Source organism: Primulina eburnea, chromosome 17 (genome assembly GCF_022965805.1).
Source record: "Primulina eburnea isolate SZY01 chromosome 17, ASM2296580v1, whole genome shotgun sequence".
Classification (NCBI taxonomy): Eukaryota; Viridiplantae; Streptophyta; class Magnoliopsida; order Lamiales; family Gesneriaceae; genus Primulina; species Primulina eburnea.
Genome location: NC_133117.1, coordinates 3,954,068 through 3,972,924, shown reverse-complemented (window position 1 = coordinate 3,972,924; position 18,857 = coordinate 3,954,068). Strand labels below are relative to the sequence as shown.

Here is an 18,857-nt window from a genome sequence, read left to right as displayed (position 1 = left end):
GATGCGTATAAAACGTGTTGCTATTGAGAAGTGCGTTTTTCGTTATTAAGAAGCGACTTCAGCACTCTCTCTAAAGGCAACATATTTCTTTTCTATATAATATAATATTAGTAATAGTCGTGCAGCCTTAAACCCTCGAAACAAGAAATGGTAATCTTGAACTCATCAGCATTGATTTCCACTGTTTTTTTTTATTTATTGATTTTATGTTTTTTCGGAATGTTGTGAAGCTAATTTGGATTTGATTTTCTCGAAAAAGGCTCAATCTGCGAAACCGATCTCAAGCCCCGTCCCGGACGCTTGGTACCCAACGCTCTCCGTTTTTATGCTCGCCATTGGCCTCGTTGTTACCGCCTCTTTCTTCATGTAAGGATTTATTCACTTGATTTTGTATTCTGTTGTAATTTGGTGGGTTGAGTTTGGATTTTTACAGAATGTTTGTTTTTTTTAAAAAAAAATTAGTTGCGGGGTTTGGATCTGAATTTTAGCACAGCTTGTTTTCGTTCTGTTTATTTTGTCTGGGATCCATGCGCTTGATGCATATCATTTATATAGCTGTTGTCTGCATGGGATCGCAGCCACAAATTTATTTGTCTACACCTTCTTGTACGATTGTGTAGAAAAAGTTGCATTCTTTAGTTTATGATAATAAGAAGTGTACATGTGTTTTTTTAATGGCTTTTTTAAAATACCTGGATTCTCCACCATTTGTGTTTTTCTAAAAAAAAATAATTTAGTGTTTATTTTAGGCTGTTTGGTGTGTAGCTTGTTAAATTTCCATAATTGATGATAATGGTAGAATTCCACCTTAATAGCAGTGGCTGATGAGAAATTTGCGTGTTAGCAGCGACAAAATTCTACATTTTATTAAAATTTTACATGATTTTGAAGCTATAATGACACTGTCTACCCTTCATGCGTATCTGTGTGGAATTATGCCTAATCTTGTGGATGATCTCGACAGTATTATGGATCTAACGGGGTTGATGGTTTTGGTGCATGATAGTTTCTGCATGCAGTTTATCTTTCTTTTAACATTCGTACCTTGTGTGTTATGCACCACCAGAATTCATTCAGTTTGATGGTTTCATTGTTCATTCTTTCTTCACGCAGTATCTCTTTCTTTTAAGATCCATAGCTTGGGCGTTATACAGCATCTGGATTCGTTCTTTTTTTTTTGAATAAATTACAATTGTATGTTAAGCATTGACTGTAATCATTAAGCTTTGTGCTGGTTGTTGTCACTTGATAGTTTTTATCTGTTATATATTAAATGGATAGAAACTTTCGGCTAACATTTAAGCAAATCACGATGAATATTAGCAGAGAGTTATGATATTATTGAGTATAGGAACTTTTCTAAGCGGACTAGTTTCAATTTTTACGTTGTCATTGGCATAAACGTCGATCCCATCCCAGGCCAACACAGTAATACATTAGAATCGAAACATATTGCAGAATCCTCCAACCTTTGGAAATGAATGTAGCCTTCCAGTCCTTGATAAAATGTCCCAAGTGTTGATGGTATTCTACCTTGAATTGGAGCTGGATCTTGCGGATATTAAAACAGGCCTGAAGAAGTGATGGATTTATTTTCACACCTTCAAAAATAGTGGTGGTTAGGTCGTGAAATCGCCTTTTTATTTTTTTGTATTACTTTTGGGAAGAAATCTGTCACTTGACAAAATGAAACATTATCTGTAGGCACGCTGTATCTAGGAGCAATCTCAATCATCAATTATTTTTCTAGTGTATAAAGCTATTTCATTAGTGAAGTAATGTCTTTTGATTATGTGCCCCTTTGTCCTTCGCATAACCCTATTGTTCTAGTGCATGTTTCTTGGCTTGCCATAGGCTGAAGGCCACGATTCGTAGTTTCTAAGATGAACATATTGTTAGTTTAAGGTGAAATATCACGTAGTAGGCCATCATATTTGCACAGAAACTGATGAACGTGACATGCTATCTAAAATAATTAATATCATGATTTCAGATTTTAGAATACAACACTTTAGTGGAGTAGTTTATATAAGACGCATGTCTGGCATGCACCTAGGCTCCAGGATATCAATGTGCCTTTAATAAATATGGCAAAGCTATATGATCACCTCGTCTTAGTAATCGTCTTATTTGGCATTTACGTGCAGCTACGAGGCCACATCCTCGAGGAAGAACCGTAGTCTTGCAAAAGAACTCACTGCCGGTGCTGTCGCATCTGTCTTCTTGGTACGTCTATAAGACTCATCTTATTCTCACTGTTATATTTTTAACTTTTCCGTTCGCTGGTGATATCGAGTTTACCATCCTTGGGCAGGGGTTCGGATCTTTGTTCTTGCTACTCTCTAGTGGAGTCTATGTTTGATTTCAGAACGTCGAATTTGCTCGAAAAAAAAACCATATGTTGGTGAATGTTGATGCCAATATTTATGATTAATTCACATTTCCTCCCATTTTGATACTAGAAGAAATTAAAATATCCATTCTCTGTTACTGACAGCACGTTCTATACAATTCAATAGATTGCTTCAAGTTGCAGCACAACCGTAGTTCCTTTAAATTTTTTTTTTAATTATTTTCAAAAATAATAATTTGAATTAAGCATTTGATATTTTTTAAAATACATTTAAACTGGTAGTTTAATTGTTCATGATGCATGTCAAATATTTCATTACTTATTAAGCAATTTCAAATGCTATGCGGATATGGGTGAGTGTTCGGTCAGTTCGGTACGGACTGAAACGAGTTTTCTAAAATCGAATTGAACGTATTTTTTTATAAAACTGAATAAACCGAACATATTTAAAATCGGTTAATTGATATAATAACCGATGTTTCGGAAAAAAAAAAGGTTAAATGAAGTCAACTAGAATATAAAATGTTGAAGTCGACTGTCTACAACAAAAATATATTATGAATATTATTTAGGTTCTATAAAAATTTTATTATATAGGTTAAATTGATTACCTTATCTTTTAAATCAAAATTTGAAATTGAGCGATATTTTTTAAAATTAAAATCGAATTTCTGAATAATCAAACCGAATATCTAAGTTCATGTTAGAATACCGGAGAGTTCTTGTAAGAAAGCTTAAACCATTCGTTAACTGATATTTTTTTTAAAAAATTTAATGATTGTAAAATTTTATGTCCAATCGAAGTGCATTTCACAAATTTCAAATATTCATCACAGCATTTTAGTAAACTGATGTTTTTTTTTAAATAAAATATTTAATGATTGTAAAATTTTATGCTACGGTTTGCTTTTAATTTGGAGAAACAAATTTTCCTACGTGAAATTAAAACAAATATATCTTTATTCTAGTTTCTCAAAACATAAATAATTAATTATAGAGTAGGTCTCTTATAAGACGGTCTCATGAATCTTTATCTCTGAGACAAGTCAAACCTACCGATATTCACAATAAAAATTAGTACTCTTAGCTAAAAAATAATACTTTTTCATGGATGACCCAAATAAGAGATCCGTCTCACAAAAAACGACCGGTGAGACCGTCTCACACAAATTTTCGCCTTAATTATATAATTTGTTCTCTATATTAACAATATGTTTCCCAAAAAGAAATCAGACAAATTCTTATCTATTTTATTTAAAGATTTTTTTAAAATTTTTTGGAAGGATTTTAATTAATAGATTTCAAATGACACTCGTCGTTGATGTATTTGAAATTCATCGCAATTATTATTGAAATAATATATATTTTTTTGGAAAAGAATTGAAATCCATTTCAATTTTCTCCATCCAAACAAAATGAATTTGAAATTTACGGTATCAAATTAATCAATCCAAGCACCCCAAATTCTAAAAATAATCATACGATTAAATGTTAATTTTTTGTAATTGGGTAAAAGTTTGCTAAAAATAATTAATTTTTAAAAAAGTCTTTTAGTCAAAAGTTTTTAGTCCCAATTTCTTTAATGAAGGAATGTGCCAAACAGAGCCTTGATGACGTCACCTCCGTACCATTTTCACCGTGCTCCGTTTTTAAATTCTCACTCACTCTGGAAATAACACCAAAGCGAGAGGGAGGGAAAAATGGAGGCTACGCCGACTACTGAGCCGAAGAAGCGTGGGAGGCCCAAGGGTTCCACCAAATCCAAAGGAGACAAGGAGAAAGACTCAGGCGGTGGGGGAGGGGCGGCGCAGCCCAGAATGAGAGGCTCGGGTGGTGAAAAGAGAAATGCCGCCGCCGAAGAGAGCTACGCGCACTGGAAGCTGCTGGTGCCGGTGCTGTACGACTGGCTCGCGCATCATAACCTAGTTTGGCCGTCTCTCTCTTGCCGGTATAGCTTTCTGGAGTTTTATTCTTTTGGTTAGGGTTTTGTGAGGTCTTCGTTTTCAGTCAAAGGTATATTGAAAAGCGAGTGTAGGTGTTGTTTGGAATACTTCATGATGTGATTTTATGTGGAAAAGTGTATGCGTGGATGATTAGTGTTGCTTGGGGTTAAACTGGTGAAATGGTTTTGAATTTTCTATGGACAAAAGGATTATATGGTGCTCATACCATGTGATTGGGTTTTGGGAACTTTATTTTTTGCAACTAGCGATGTTGAATTCATATTTGGTTGCGGTATGGTGATTCCCACATTCTCATGCCTCCAATAAGCAGTAACTTGATTTCTCTACATCTGATAGAAATGCGGGCCCAAGTTGAAACTTTGGACTTTTTTTTTGTTGGCTGGAATATCTGTAATGTCCGTAGGCTGTATTGTTCAGTTTGTGCTTGTTGTTTTTCAATTTATGATTAACAATTACACGTTAAAACAATGTAATGATGGTTTACTTTGATGTTTTTTAATGGTCACAGTTGGGGCCCAGTTCTTGAGCAAGGAAACTACAAGACCAAACAGCGTCTTTATCTATCTGAACAAGTAAGCATTCTCATCTTGTCCATGAATGCTTTTTTTTCTTTTTTTGAAAAAAAAAATTAGTTCCACGACAATTTTGTAGTACTAATGCCTGCGATTTATATCACGTGAAATTGCTATTGATTGTGCAGTTGACAAATGGCTGTTTCCCAGACTAAATATTTTGGAAGAAACAAGGATCCCTTCTACCCTGTGAATGTCTGAACTGAAATTATATACGACTGTCAACCATTACAACTGAGTTCTAACCATATGATTGGTTTATATCTTATAATTATGTTGGCGGTCACTTGTATATGTGGTGGACATGTTTGCAAAAATTGCATATGGTTCAGTTTGGAGTTGTTTGGGGGGAAATATTTGGCCTGCTTTTAGTGTGGTTCTACAAGATTTTCCCAGACAGATGTCATGTTCTTTCATTTCTGTTTTGACTTTAAAATTTAATCATTATTAGTCATGGGTAACTAAATTTCATGCATTGCTCTACCATTGAATTTACATTTTATTCCTGTAATATATTTTTGGCTATTTTTCCTCCGATGAATACTAGCTATATTATAATTGTACAATCTTTTTTCCTAACGCGTGGTCTACTATTAGGGATATAAATGAATCAAACCGCGCCGAACAGTATGAGGCTCGAGTTCGGCTCGTTAAAGATTTATCTAGGCTCGAGATCGATTCGAGATTTTATTATGAGGTTCAAGCTTAATTTGTTTTGAAATTACTAAGCTTGCGAATAGCTCGAGCTTGGTTTGATAATAGTTCATATATCATGTTAAACGAGCCTTACTCGAGTTTGGTTCGTTTTCGAGCTCATTAAGCGGGCTCTTTAAGCCTACATAGAGCTCGAGTTCAAACTTGATTCGAGCTCGTTAAATATATAATTGTGCTCGAACATACACTAAATGTATCTGTATGAATAAATGCTAAACTAAGACAATTTTTTAAATTCATTCATAAATAATCAAAACAACAAACTTAAAAACTAAAAAATCATAAACGAAACATATAAACAAACATGTTTGTGAACTATAAACGAGCCGAGCTCAAGCTCGCAACACACATAAACAAGCCGAACTCGAGCTCGCGAACAGGATCGCGAGTTTATAAACGAGAATGTTCATGAGCTCTCGAGTCAAATATTCTTAATTTCGAGCTCAACTCGATAAGATTATTGAATGATCTTAAAGGAGCTTTTACTGAGTTGAGCTCGAATAGCTCACGAGAGTTTTGGTTCATGTACATCCCTGTCTGCTATGGAATTTAAAAATAAGATTATCAAGAAAATGTTTGACTTATATAATAACTATATATATAGCCGTTAATCTGTGGGGGTATTATTCTTAATCTCAATGAGGCATAATAATCCTCAATATTCTAAAGTTTAGATATATGAGGAAAATTATATTGTATGGAGTTCAATAGATACTTTACAATCTATTGAACAAGAATATATGTCAAAAATTATAAATATGGATTACCATTAATTTTATTTAACCGTGGATGCATAATCCATATAGTTTCAAGTTTGATTCCATCCTTCTGCCTACATATAGGGGCGCTAACTCCATGATAGAATCAAGGGCCCAAATTTAGCCACACATACATGGAGCCCACTAAATTTTTTAAAATCACATATGTGTGTGAATCTTGTCCATCCAAACCAGTGCCTCCACATGTAGCATCGAAGCAACCGAGTTTCAATGCTTCATAGCATCGAAGCAACCGAGTTTCAATGCTTCATGGGCATTTGGAGCTAAAAAAATTGATATTTTATGTTTTTTATTTCCTAGCCGGTGCTGCATCCTCATTCTTAAAGTTCCACTTTTGGTGCTTGATGGTTTCATTTGTTTTTTTGTTGTCTAAATAAATGAAAAATTACTGGCACATTGATTTTCCTTTCCAATGGAATTTTCTGGATCTTTTTTGTAGCTGAATGAATGTGACTATTTTAAATTTACAGCTTTTGCTTTGCGTTCCTTTATTTGACATCATCGAGCTAATTGCTTCTACCTTGTTTATGCCTTGATCAGACCGATCACACACAACCAAACACTTTGATTATAGCAAATTGTGAAGTTGTCAAGCCCCGAGTTGCTTCAGAAAATCACATTGCTAATGTATGTACTTCATTTACTGTTTTATGTTGTAATGTTTTTAGCATAAGGTTTCATGTTGATTTGGTTTATTTTATTCTGAATTACTAGTTCAATGAAGATGCGCGTTCGCCGTACGTCAAGAAGTACAAAACTATCTTACATCCAGGAGAGGTATCAACTATCTGAATCCCCTAAAACTATGTGCCTGCATGACATGCTTATTTATTTATATTCATTGTTTTGAGATAATGATCAATCCTGATTCTTAAATTCTCTTCATGAGAAGTCCATATCATCTTCCTTGACACTTGAAGATGATATTCCATGAAACCTCTGAAAATTTTAATTATTTTATCGCATGTATTGTTTTTATGGTCACTATAGAAGTTTTTGTCATTGTATTCATCATCAACCTTTGACAACCAGTTCACATAAATGGTTATTTATCAGGTGAACAGAATCAGAGAACTGCCTCAGAATAAAAATATAGTAGCAACACACACTGATTGTCCTGAAGTAAGTGTTTGTTCAAGGTTTATGTTTTAATTTATTTGAACATGGTTTATATTTTGTTTGAACATTTAAAAATTGTTGGTTCTTTGTTTCTTATCAGGTTCTTATTTGGGATGTTGAATCCCAACCTAATCGACATGCTGTCCTTGGAGCTGCTGAATCTCGTCCGGATTTGGTGCATTTTTTGTTTCTTGAATTTTATTTTAATCTATTTACTCTCTCTCTCTCTGCGTTGTGCACCTAATGCTTTTCAGTAGAACACCATGTGCTGTATTCTTGCTTAAGTTGTGGAAAACTTCAAACTCTGTGACTGTATATTTCTTCTAATGTTAACTTACAAAGTTGAAGTGTCAGAAAATTTGTCAGTGGAAATTAAATTACTCACAACAAAATTTCTTTTTGAGATTTGTTTTTGGGACATACTAGTGGTACTGAGTCAGATATAGGTATATTCTCAATATATAATCCTCTACTCTATGGCAAAAAGCTACCTGTAATTTTTCGGTAATTCCCAAAATAGATGAGCCTCTTACATCTATATAATTCCTAGTGACTCATAGATTGGACTTTTATTCCTTTGCCATTTAAGCCTCTTGAAAATTGGTAGGCACAAGACTATACAGTTTAGTTATCGGAGTTGACTTTTATTGCTCATTTTTTGAGATTGGGAGCACCAAACATAAACTGTTTGTTTCACTAGGTGTTGTCTGGACACCAAGATAATGCAGAATTTGCTCTTGCAATGTGCCCAGCTGAACCTTTCGTACTTTCTGGAGGTTTGAACTTGACTTTTTTTAATCTATGTCTCTCATCTGAGCTTTTTCTAGGTTTTTTAGTAAAGTTTTATAATGATGAGGTTTCCAACAGGGAAGGATAAAACTGTGGTACTGTGGAGTATTCAGGATCATGTTTCATCTCTGGCCACAGATTTAACCCAGTCTGCTGAATCCACCAGTTCAATTGTGAAAGCTGCTGATAATTCTCCCGTTGGTCCACGTGGAATTTTTCAGGGGCACACTGATACAGTTGAGGACGTTCAATTTTGCCCATCAAGGTAGCTTACTCTTGTGATTGGATTGTTGATAATGTTGAATACATCAACTTTTTTCTAGGTTTACTTTATTTATCGATCTCCTGAATTGGATGGGTGATGTAACTTCAATCTTGCGAATATGATTGGGTTGAGTTAAACAGCTGCAAAATCTTAAACTTCAAAGTAAATTTTTTCTCTTATAACTTGGCGATTTTCTTTCTATTTAACTCATTTTATTTGCCATTGCTTTCCACCATGAAAAGTTTTGTCTTCGTACTTCTCTTTTTTCTGAATATCCTGATATAGCTTCTGGTTATGTCGTTGTGTGCCTGACATATTTGTTGCATTGTTAAGTTCGCAGCAGTTTTGTAGTGTCGGAGATGATTCCTGCTTGATACTGTGGGACGCGAGGATTGGCAACAGTCCGGTTGTTAAGGTTTGGCAGATCTTTTTTTTTCATTTGTTAATAGGACTTGCTTTACTTCCTTTTGGATATTAGACTTAAAGATTGTTCGAGCATGCAACATCAGGATGTTTTCAGGGTTTGGAAATAGGTTATTTGGTGTAATCTTAATGACAAGTTTTTCTTAATTTGAACTTCGCCAATCTCGAATGGTCTGGATTCCTTGAGCATAAGAAATGAACTAATTCACGTTTCCTTAATTACCATAGACCACCTCATTTAGATGTTTATATTTTCATAAGCATAGTTGCTACCCAGATTTTATATTTGGTTTGATCGTACATCCAGTAGAACTTATTTTAATTTCTTAATTTTTTTTTTTGTAATGTCATCGTTTGTCCATGTCTCATCAGTCAACTTCAATTATTTTTTATTTGTTTTTAATTATTCATACACGGTTATTTGAACTTTGCTAGAAGGCAGAGCTCTTTGGTGTTGTCTTATGTTGATCTTAGTGTGAAATATGAAAACTTTATGTTGGTTGAAAAATACCGGTTAGAGAAGTTCAAGGTTTGAAAATTCACTTTGTCATAATGCATGTTTTTCTTCTCTCTAATTTTTTGTCCTTTGAATTGTGTTCCTTTGATAGTAATTTCTATTGTAGTTTGTTTTAGTATTTCACTCAACTGGAATATTTCTTGAATTATTAGGTTGAAAAGGCACATAATGCTGATCTTCATTGTGTAGATTGGAATTCTCAGGATGAAAATTATATATTAACTGGGTATGTGTTTGTCTATCCCATGATTGTGAATGTCAATATTACCAGACATTAGCAACTTGATTCATTAAAAGAATGTTATTCTACTTTCTCATTATTTCAGGTCCGCGGATCACACAGTTTGCATGTTTGATCGCCGTAGTTTAACCTCTGATGGAGTTGGATCGCCTGTCCATAAATTTGAAGGTCACACTGCTGCTGTTCTTTGTGTCCAGGTATTTCATTTGTATTTTCATATTGTAAATAACTTTTCTATGATGCATAACTAATACATGGTTTATCGATATATTTTTAATCCTGAATCCCTGATGCATAATTCAAATTTTAGTGGTCACCTGACAAGCGCTCAGTCTTTGGGAGTTCAGCGGACGATGGATTGTTGAACATTTGGGACTATGAGAAGGTGATGAAGCTCATGCTCTTAGTTAAATTCACTGTGGTTTAAAACTTCTATTCAAAGATTTTGGGCACTTTCTTTAGAAAAATAATTTTTATATGTGAACAACGTTGATGTAAATATCTTATTGGTCGGAAAGCACCATTATTAGATCAACTTCCTACCTGCCCTGCAGCCTGGACCCTACAAATCTGCTCACAGATGGATCTTTACGTGCTCATTTTATATTTTTTATTAATCTGCAGGTTGGTAACCAGGAAGAAGCTGCGTCCAAATCTCCTAATACTCCATCAGGGCTGTTTTTCCAACATGCTGGACACAGGTTAGACTCTTTCTCTTATTAGAAAATGAAAATTGAACCTGTCAATCATTTGGCAGTTATATTTATATGGTAGATGTACATTTATTTCCTGTATTATAATGTAAATTAGTTCCATGACCCCTTTCCCCCAAATTCTTCAGTTAATGCGTTGCAACAATATGTGAAGTATTTGGCAACCTTTTTCTCAATAATAATTATTTTATGCTTTGCTACAATGGATGAGAAGTATTGTTTACTATCTTGCCGGATCTTATTTTCAAATTATTTAGAAGCGCTTTTAAAAATGTTCCTCTCAGATGACTTTGTTTGGTCTATCTTTGGTAGTATCTAGCTGTGTAATAGCATAAACATTGTTTGAGGAACTAAATTTATGTATTAGAAGACGATCAGTAAACTTTTCAATTTAAGGTGGCACGTCCTAGTAATTGAGGAAGAATGTGATTGTGGTGGGAGAATAAAATTGATAGAAGAAATACCATGGCTATATGCAGATGCCTTTCTGTGAAAAGCAGGTTGTTGAAAAATCAAACTTGTCCTATTTAACAGAAGCTAGACACTTGAAAACAATGTCTGCATTCTGTTTTTTGGCTATATTTTCCCCTAAAATGTCGTATGCATAACCGATAATCTAATAATTGTAGTGTTATAGTAAGCGGGCTCTTTGATATCGTACAATTTATGTCATAGAGAGAATGTAATTTTGTTTCAATGATGGATTTCCTCTAAAAACTGTTATCGTCGTTCCAGGGACAAGGTTGTTGACTTCCACTGGAACGCCAATGATCCATGGACAATTGTCAGTGTATCGGATGATGGGGAATTCTCTGGTGGTGGTGGTACCTTGCAGGTGATATTCCAATTTCTTTTCCGATGCGGCAGTTTTTCACTGACCTGCGGTTGGTTTCGTGTTTGATGGTTTTATGTTGGTTTGGCATAGCTGTGGCGAATGATAGATTTATTATACCGGCCCAAGGACGAAGTTCTGGAAGAGCTTCAACAGTTCAAGGACCATGTCATTGAGTGCGCCAAGACTTGACAAAGCCCAGCATTCAAGGGTACTGTAGTCTCTTTGTTAAATTTGTTAGATGAATTCGGATGGATGATGTTGGTTCTAGCTGCAGATTTTCTAGTTCTAATGTTCAAAATTCTGTCTTCCTACTTTGCGAAATGCTTGGAATAGGATGTAACTCGAACTTTAGATTTCGAATTCGTTTTAACCGAACCAACTTGGCTAAAAAAATTTGGGAGCTGCCAGATTCCTGATGGACGGTAATCGCAACATGATTTTTATTCATGAAAAGTTACTGTTTGAAGATGTCGAGTGAGCTGCTGTTTGCTTGTTTCCTATGAAATGTATGGTTTTTGGTTTTGAAATGGCATCGTTTTTTGAAATTTGAAGAACTATGGCAGAGGCTTGAATGAGTGTAATTGGCAATAATCTTTCTATTTTTGTATGGTTGTTTCAAATTTATTTATTTTCATATCCTTTAGATTTACATTTGGAATGGTGAATTTTATGATTGGTTCAAATATGAAATTCAAAGAAAATAACCAGCAGTTAAAAAAATCATGAATATAGTGTATTAAAAAGCTAATTGATATTAGTGTTTGGGAGTATGTCGTATGGTGCAGTTTTTTGTAATAAAAACCAACCAAAAAAGGAAAGTGAGAAAATAATATAAAAGTGTTAATATAAAAAAGTGATATTTTCATAAATAAATAATCATTAAATTTTAAAAATGGTAGTCATATTTTTAACATAGAAAAATAATATTTTCGTAAATAAATAGTTATTAAAATGTAAAAAAATGTTACATGTTCAATTTCCTCTTTTCATTTTACGCTTTCGGCTCGAAAAAATTTGGGCCAGCCCATCAATTTTGGAAACAATGGTCCACAGACTATATACTTGCCCCATCTTTCACAAATCGTTATTTTTGGCCCAAATTGCATCACACCGAACCTCACACTACGTAATTTCTTCAAAAGGTCGAAAGCTAAAATCAAATCTTAATATAAAATAATCACTAAAACTAGTAATTTACGAGGTGCTTTAAGAATTGATAAATCATTTGATTTTAAGAATAACAAATAAAATAGAATAATTAATCGTGGAACCAATCTTAATAAAAAAATAATCGCTAAAACTATCAGGAAAATATGTACCAAATATTGTGTTAAGGATGTTAGCACTTTAAATCAAGGTTCTAAAAAGCGTGAAGCGTCCCGAAGTGCGGATGTCAAGCTCCAAGCTTTTCAAACTTAAGCGAGATTAGCACAACCTTAAGCGTGAAAAAACCTTTTATTTTTAGTGTAATTGTAACTATTTCAAACCAATAAATAGATAAAATAATACATAAATATGATAAATTTAAGTCTGATGCATTAATTCACATATTTATAAAAGCATAAAAATCTCAAAATTACAATCTTTATTTGTTTTTGCAACTAAACCATATTAAAAAATTCTAAATATTTGTCAAATTATTACAAGACATGCTTAATTATAATTAAAATTAAAAAATAAACATCTAAGTTTTAAAACTAATTAATTATTTTAAAACAAAAATACATAGCTTCAAAATAAAAAAATTTAAAAATAAATATATGTGATTAATTGTACTTAAACACACTTAATTAAACGCCTTAATTACGCTTAATTCGATCAAACTACAGTTTAACCGCTTTTTTCCGCTTTTCTCCGAAGCATGACGTTTTTGTCGAGCTTCAAGCTTAAGCGGATTTTTTAAACACTGCTTTAAATAAAAAGTTTTATGTTGTACACTTATGTATATCCGAGCTCGACTTGATTAGAACTTGAGTAGTCACTCGGCTTGAACTCGGTCAAAAACAAGCTTGAGAGGGCAATGATTCAGATTATCCTATTAGAGGGCAATTTTCATTTCCTTAAAAAGAGACTAATAATAGATGATGATTAGCAAAAATTATTTATAAGGCTGCTATCGATTTCAAATTCATAAGCAGATCCATTTGGTTATTTTGGTAAATATACTTGATAACGAATTTTAAATGAAATCATTGTACTTGATTTCAAATTCATCTCATTCAGCATATATCAGATATAATTATGATCTATCTAAAAATCGGTAGTGTCGATGCTATCTGTGGGGACAGTGTCCCCACAGGATCTGAGCCGTTGATTTTAAAGAAATTGGTGGACCCCGCATATGTGTGGTTAAAACTGGGCCTCTGATCTCCTCATGGGTTCAGTGTCCCATGAAGTAGGGTGAAATATTCCCTAAAACTCAAATAAATTTCGACAAATATTAATGAGCGTTGCATACTTTTCATAAGTGAATTATGATGAAAGGAACATAGATGTATTGATATAAAATCCAATATCTTATGATTAGACATATATTCCTCCGAGTTAATCTAGATGACATGTTCTTGTTCTTTTAACAAAAGGGTTTATTTCTTTAATGACTTTTTTTTGTTTGAAAAAAGCAAAGTGTGATTCCAATATGATAACATACCATAATCACATTAATTCATTTAAAACTCCATCTAAATGCCCAATAAAAGATAGAATATCTAGATTATATACAAACTATAAATAATGCTAAACTCCCTTTTCATTTTGGTTCAACAAATGAGGGATTTTTATGGTAGCTAACCTTGTATCCCCTATTCAAACATGTAATCCAAAACAATCCTATCACGCGTTACGGAAATATTGGTTATCTCGAAGAAGAACCATTTTTGTCCACGATTAATTTAAGACAAAAACTTGTGTGAGACGGTCTCATGAGTCGTATTTTGTGAGACAGATATCTTATTTGGGTCATCCATGAAAAAATATTACTTTTTATGCTAAGAATATTATTTTTTATTGTGAATATCGATAGAGTTGACCCGTTTTACAGATAAATATTCGTGAAACCTTCTCACAAGAGACATACTCTTAATTTAAAAGAAGAATCAAGATTTGTGATGATTGCTATGTTGGTACTAGGTTTATATATATAGACACACAATATTACTAGGATATGATTATATATATGTATGTATTTTATATATCACTATCAACTATAAAGATATTGTAAATTGTGTGTAGTTGGATAAACATATAAAATTGTAATTTTGACAGTGTATATTTGTCTTTTTGTGATCTTGGTTCTCTATTATGTTTAAGTTTCAGTTTATCCTTTTTCTAATGAGTGATGTGATATTGACATATGCAATGTCCGGTAAAGTAGACCATACCCCTGTGGGCAGTGCCCGCAGGGTAGATCTAACGGCTCGAGAAAATCCGAACCAATTTTTTTTTTTTTATACATGGTGGTGGGCCCGGATCACTCATGTGAAGTGATCCGGGCCGTTCCCTTCCCGTGCAGGCAGTGCCTGCACGGACTGCCTGCACGGGCAGGGTGAAATAATCCGCAATGTCCTATAAGTGCTCATAATGATAATCGACTAAAATTGTCAAAAGTCAAGAAATATAATATTAAAACCAATTTTGGCAATGATCATAATTACAAAAAGATAGCAATTTCTTGATAAAGAATGATTTATTTTAGCTCTAGAGAATAAACACAAACTATAATATATATATATATATATATATATATATATATATATATATATATATATATTATTTTTTTTGTAAAACTTTGGAATTTACTCATTATTACAAAAATTATTTTTAATTGACATACCATTTTAAATTTCATAGATATAATGCAACATTTGAATTGGATTATGAAACCAAAGGATTTCGAATGCTAATGAAATATTAAAATTTAAATACAACATTATTGAGTTCTAAGTTTTTTTTTTTTTTTGGAAATGATTGAGTTCTAAGTTATCCATGATGAAAATCCAACATATTAAGTAGAAATTCATTATTTATGTAATAATAAAAATCGATTCCAAAAGTTACTATTGCTGTTGAAAGCAAAACAATGACTCCAATAGTGCATATAGAGGGGTCATTTTTTTTTAAAAAAAATAAATAAACATTTTGGACTGAATATATTTCAAATTTTGTTTTTGTACCTTAAAATTATTATTAATTAAATTGGTGGATCGAACAAAACAATTGATTGAAGATTGGTTTTTTCTATCCTTAATCATCAAGGATTGTTTGTAAATTTGAGTTACATATTTTAAAAAAAATCAAATTGATATTTATATACTTTTATTCAATTTATATTATAAAAAGTTCCAGTTGCATTTGGATATATGAATTTAGAACTCGAGATTTCGAATCTCTAATTAATTATATTTTGAGTTATTGATGTACATTTCAAATACATCATAATATAAAAGCGGTTTCGAATATTTTACTCAAATCATATATCAAATCCAAATTCTCAAATCAAAAGGCAACATTAAACCATCCAAATAATAAATAGTTAAATAAAATATTGATTAGGCCTTTTGTGAGACGGTCTCACGAATTTTTATATGCGAGACGGGTCAAACTTACCGATATTCAAAATAAAAAAGAATGCACTTAGCAAAAAAGTAATATTTTTTATAGATGACCCAAACAAGAGACCCGTCTCACAAAATACGATCCATGAAACTGTTTCACACAAATTTTTACCGAAAATATATTATCACATATCAAATGAATTTATTTCTACAAGAAGTAAGTGGGGCAGCTTGTTTTATGTAGCAAGAATTTCAATAATAGAGTCTCGAAGAACAGCTCTGTTGATTTAGACTACTCGATGTCACCCACATATGTCGCCTTTGTCAAATCCCAAACACAACTCTTGATTAGATTTGATCTTCGCTTGCTAGGTCGATTTGATCTTTTACGTTGACAAATATTATTTTTATTTTATATATTTTTTGCGTTGTTGATTTACTGTTTATAAGATGTTGTTTATGTTTGCAGTTCTACATCAATATTTTTAATTGAAAAACGAATAAAATCGTTAGAATTTTAAAATGTATAAAATCAAAACCAAACTTTGACAACATAGGAAAAAAAAACTACAAAAGAAAAAAAAAATATAGAAGATCAAAATTGTAATTTTCACAAAATATACTGAATCAAGTTTAAAATCGATTATGTTCAATTTGTTGAATCTCTAGATAGACTATGAAAACTCCCTTGGGGATAATTCTTTAAGGATGGATCCACAATGAGAGAACGAAAGAATTATTATTTCATTAATCGAAAAATTATATGGATCATTTTCTCACTCGATCCTCTTATAGAACTTGAAATATTTAGACCTAAAATATGTTGACTTTGTATGTATATTATTTGATAAAGATGGATCAACTACGTGTATTTCATATCTTTCTTTGAAATGTGGCCATGTAGTATATCTATAAATAATTAGCAAAAACTTGTGTAAGACGATCTCATAGGTCGTATTTTGTGAGACATATATCTTATTTGGGTCATCCATAAAAAAATATTACTTTTTATGCTAAGAGTTTTACTTTTTATTGTTAATATCGATAGGGCTGACCCGTCTCACAGATAAAGATTCGTGAGAACGTCTCATAAGAGACCTAATCTAAATAATTAAAATGAAACAAAATTGGTTATTTTTTCAGTAGGTGGAAGATATGGGGAACCCTAAGGTCGATTGTAGACCAAACTTTCCATTAAATTTATATCAATTTACACTACATATATATTTTTTGAACATGCCGAATTTTAAAACATGATATAATAATATGGTCGCCTTCGGAGCGATGAAAATTAATTTGTTTTTAAAATTTCAAGGCTTATTTTTCGAAAATGAAATAGAAGATAATGTAAATATTGTAGGCAACAAGAGAGCGAAAGATTTGGTCGATATCGTCGACAACATTTGGTATCAAAGAAATAATTGAGAATTTTGAGATGGTTTCTAAAGAAATCCATGACACCAAGTAGTTTTTGGCTCATACGTGTAGAAGAAGACCTATCAATAATAAAACCTAAGATAGAGAATGCATGCAAAAACACCTCTAGTCTCTACTATGCTTGGTGTCTCTTAGTTAAGGACATTTTGGAAGCAAGCACAAGTGAATCTGATTCCCAATTTAATAACAACATATGGGGTCCTCGAATTTACCAAGATTTCATCCAGCTCATCCCTTGTCCCAATTATATTCACCATTAATGCCCACCAAGATTTTCTATTAAATAATAATAATTATTGAGTTACAATAATTATAACTATCAGATAGAGCGATCGAATTATGACATCTGTTATGCTATATAGTTTAAAAGATTTGAGTTGTACTATTATCAACAACTATATCTTTTGTTAAAACGACATACACTCAATCCTACAATCGATATCAGAAGCAAGGTCATGAGTTCGATTCTCATTGATTGTAAATAGTGCAATTATTGAGAGATATATTATTGAGGTGTAATCATTGTCCATGTGAATAGAGAATAACGACACTTGACCTATTACGAAGTTTATAAGATTTGAGTTGCAACATTACTATCAGTTATAGTTTTTGGTAAAAACGGTAGACTTTGTTCCTACAATAATAATAAAAAATATTACGTGTAAAAGAAATTCATGGATTATTGAATGAAAACTTATATCCCTTGTGTAAAAGGAACTGTCCTACTTGCCCATAAGGGTAAAAAAGTGCCCTACTTGCTCATGTATATGAGAAAGATTATTAGTTGCTACATAAAAGATAGGATTTAGTTACAACAGTATATATAGCTTGAATATTTTTAACGATAAATAAATATAAATGTAAGTTACATAACATTTTGATAATGGCGTCACATTGGTTAGTATGTATCAAATATTGATTTGTCAATTTTTCATCGTATCAAAGACTATATTGTCACGTCTTGAGACTATGGTTAGTCGACACAGACGTTATTTAACAATCACACAATTGAAAACAACAAACCTCGTAATACAATATAACGAAAGCCAATTTATATCGTAAATTCTAAAGAAATAATATTATATTTACAACATAATAACTTAAAACGATAAAATAATGCGAAAGTGTTTTACAACTTAAATAAAACGTAAACTTAAACTACTTGTAGTGTTTATCAACTTGAGTCCAGGTTCCTGATTTCAGGTGTTTGATTTGATACACACAACAATTAAGAACACTCGAACGAAAATAACAACAGAGCACACAAGACACACAAACACGAGATTTACGTGGTTCGATCAAGAATGCGATCTACTTCCACGAGAGGTGCTTTCACTGTATTGAATCAATTAAGTACAATGAACTCTTCTCGGATGATATCAGAACTCTTTCACCATGTACCTCTTGCCACTTATTCTCTCTGCTTATTTATATAGCCAACCACCTTGGAACATTCCCACTTAATGTCCATAAGTCGACCTCAAGTGTCTGTCCTGATCTTGTTCAATAGCTCATCCCTAACCAACCAACCAACTTATAGTTTCCTTAACTGATTCACTTATAACCGTCCACTTGGATAGCTG

General features: G+C 32.6%; 2 protein-coding genes across 2 annotated transcripts; both read left to right on the top strand.

Annotated features, from left to right (window-relative positions):
* The first annotated feature begins 40 nt into the window (after positions 1-40).
* LOC140818169 (uncharacterized) lies at positions 41-2,541 on the top strand. Its single transcript, XM_073178056.1, has 4 exons — positions 41-150; positions 260-366; positions 2,148-2,226; positions 2,315-2,541. Exons 1-4 carry the CDS (start codon positions 148-150, stop codon positions 2,360-2,362), a joined length of 237 nt encoding a protein of 78 aa, XP_073034157.1. The 5' UTR covers positions 41-147; the 3' UTR covers positions 2,363-2,541.
* A 1,483-nt stretch (positions 2,542-4,024) lies between these two features.
* Positions 4,025-11,752, top strand: LOC140818096 (WD-40 repeat-containing protein MSI4-like). Its single transcript, XM_073177937.1, has 15 exons — positions 4,025-4,301; positions 4,826-4,889; positions 6,923-7,009; positions 7,097-7,159; positions 7,439-7,504; positions 7,602-7,676; positions 8,202-8,277; positions 8,369-8,555; positions 8,889-8,970; positions 9,648-9,721; positions 9,822-9,933; positions 10,047-10,121; positions 10,361-10,437; positions 11,185-11,284; positions 11,375-11,752. Exons 1-15 carry the CDS (start codon positions 4,054-4,056, stop codon positions 11,471-11,473), a joined length of 1,485 nt encoding a protein of 494 aa, XP_073034038.1. The 5' UTR covers positions 4,025-4,053; the 3' UTR covers positions 11,474-11,752.
* Positions 11,753-18,857: the final 7,105 nt, after the last annotated feature.

Coding starts and splice junctions, on each gene's coding strand:
- LOC140818169 (XM_073178056.1), top strand. Junction 367..2,147: donor GTTACCGCCTCTTTCTTCAT/GTAAGGATTTAT, acceptor ATTTACGTGCAG/CTACGAGGCCACATCCTCGA. Junction 2,227..2,314: donor CTGTCGCATCTGTCTTCTTG/GTACGTCTATAA, acceptor ATCCTTGGGCAG/GGGTTCGGATCTTTGTTCTT.
- LOC140818096 (XM_073177937.1), top strand. CDS start 4,054: ATGGAGGCTACGCCGACTACTGAGCCGAAGAAGCGTGGGAGGCCCAAG. Junction 8,278..8,368: donor ACCTTTCGTACTTTCTGGAG/GTTTGAACTTGA, acceptor GGTTTCCAACAG/GGAAGGATAAAACTGTGGTA. Junction 8,556..8,888: donor GTTCAATTTTGCCCATCAAG/GTAGCTTACTCT, acceptor TGCATTGTTAAG/TTCGCAGCAGTTTTGTAGTG.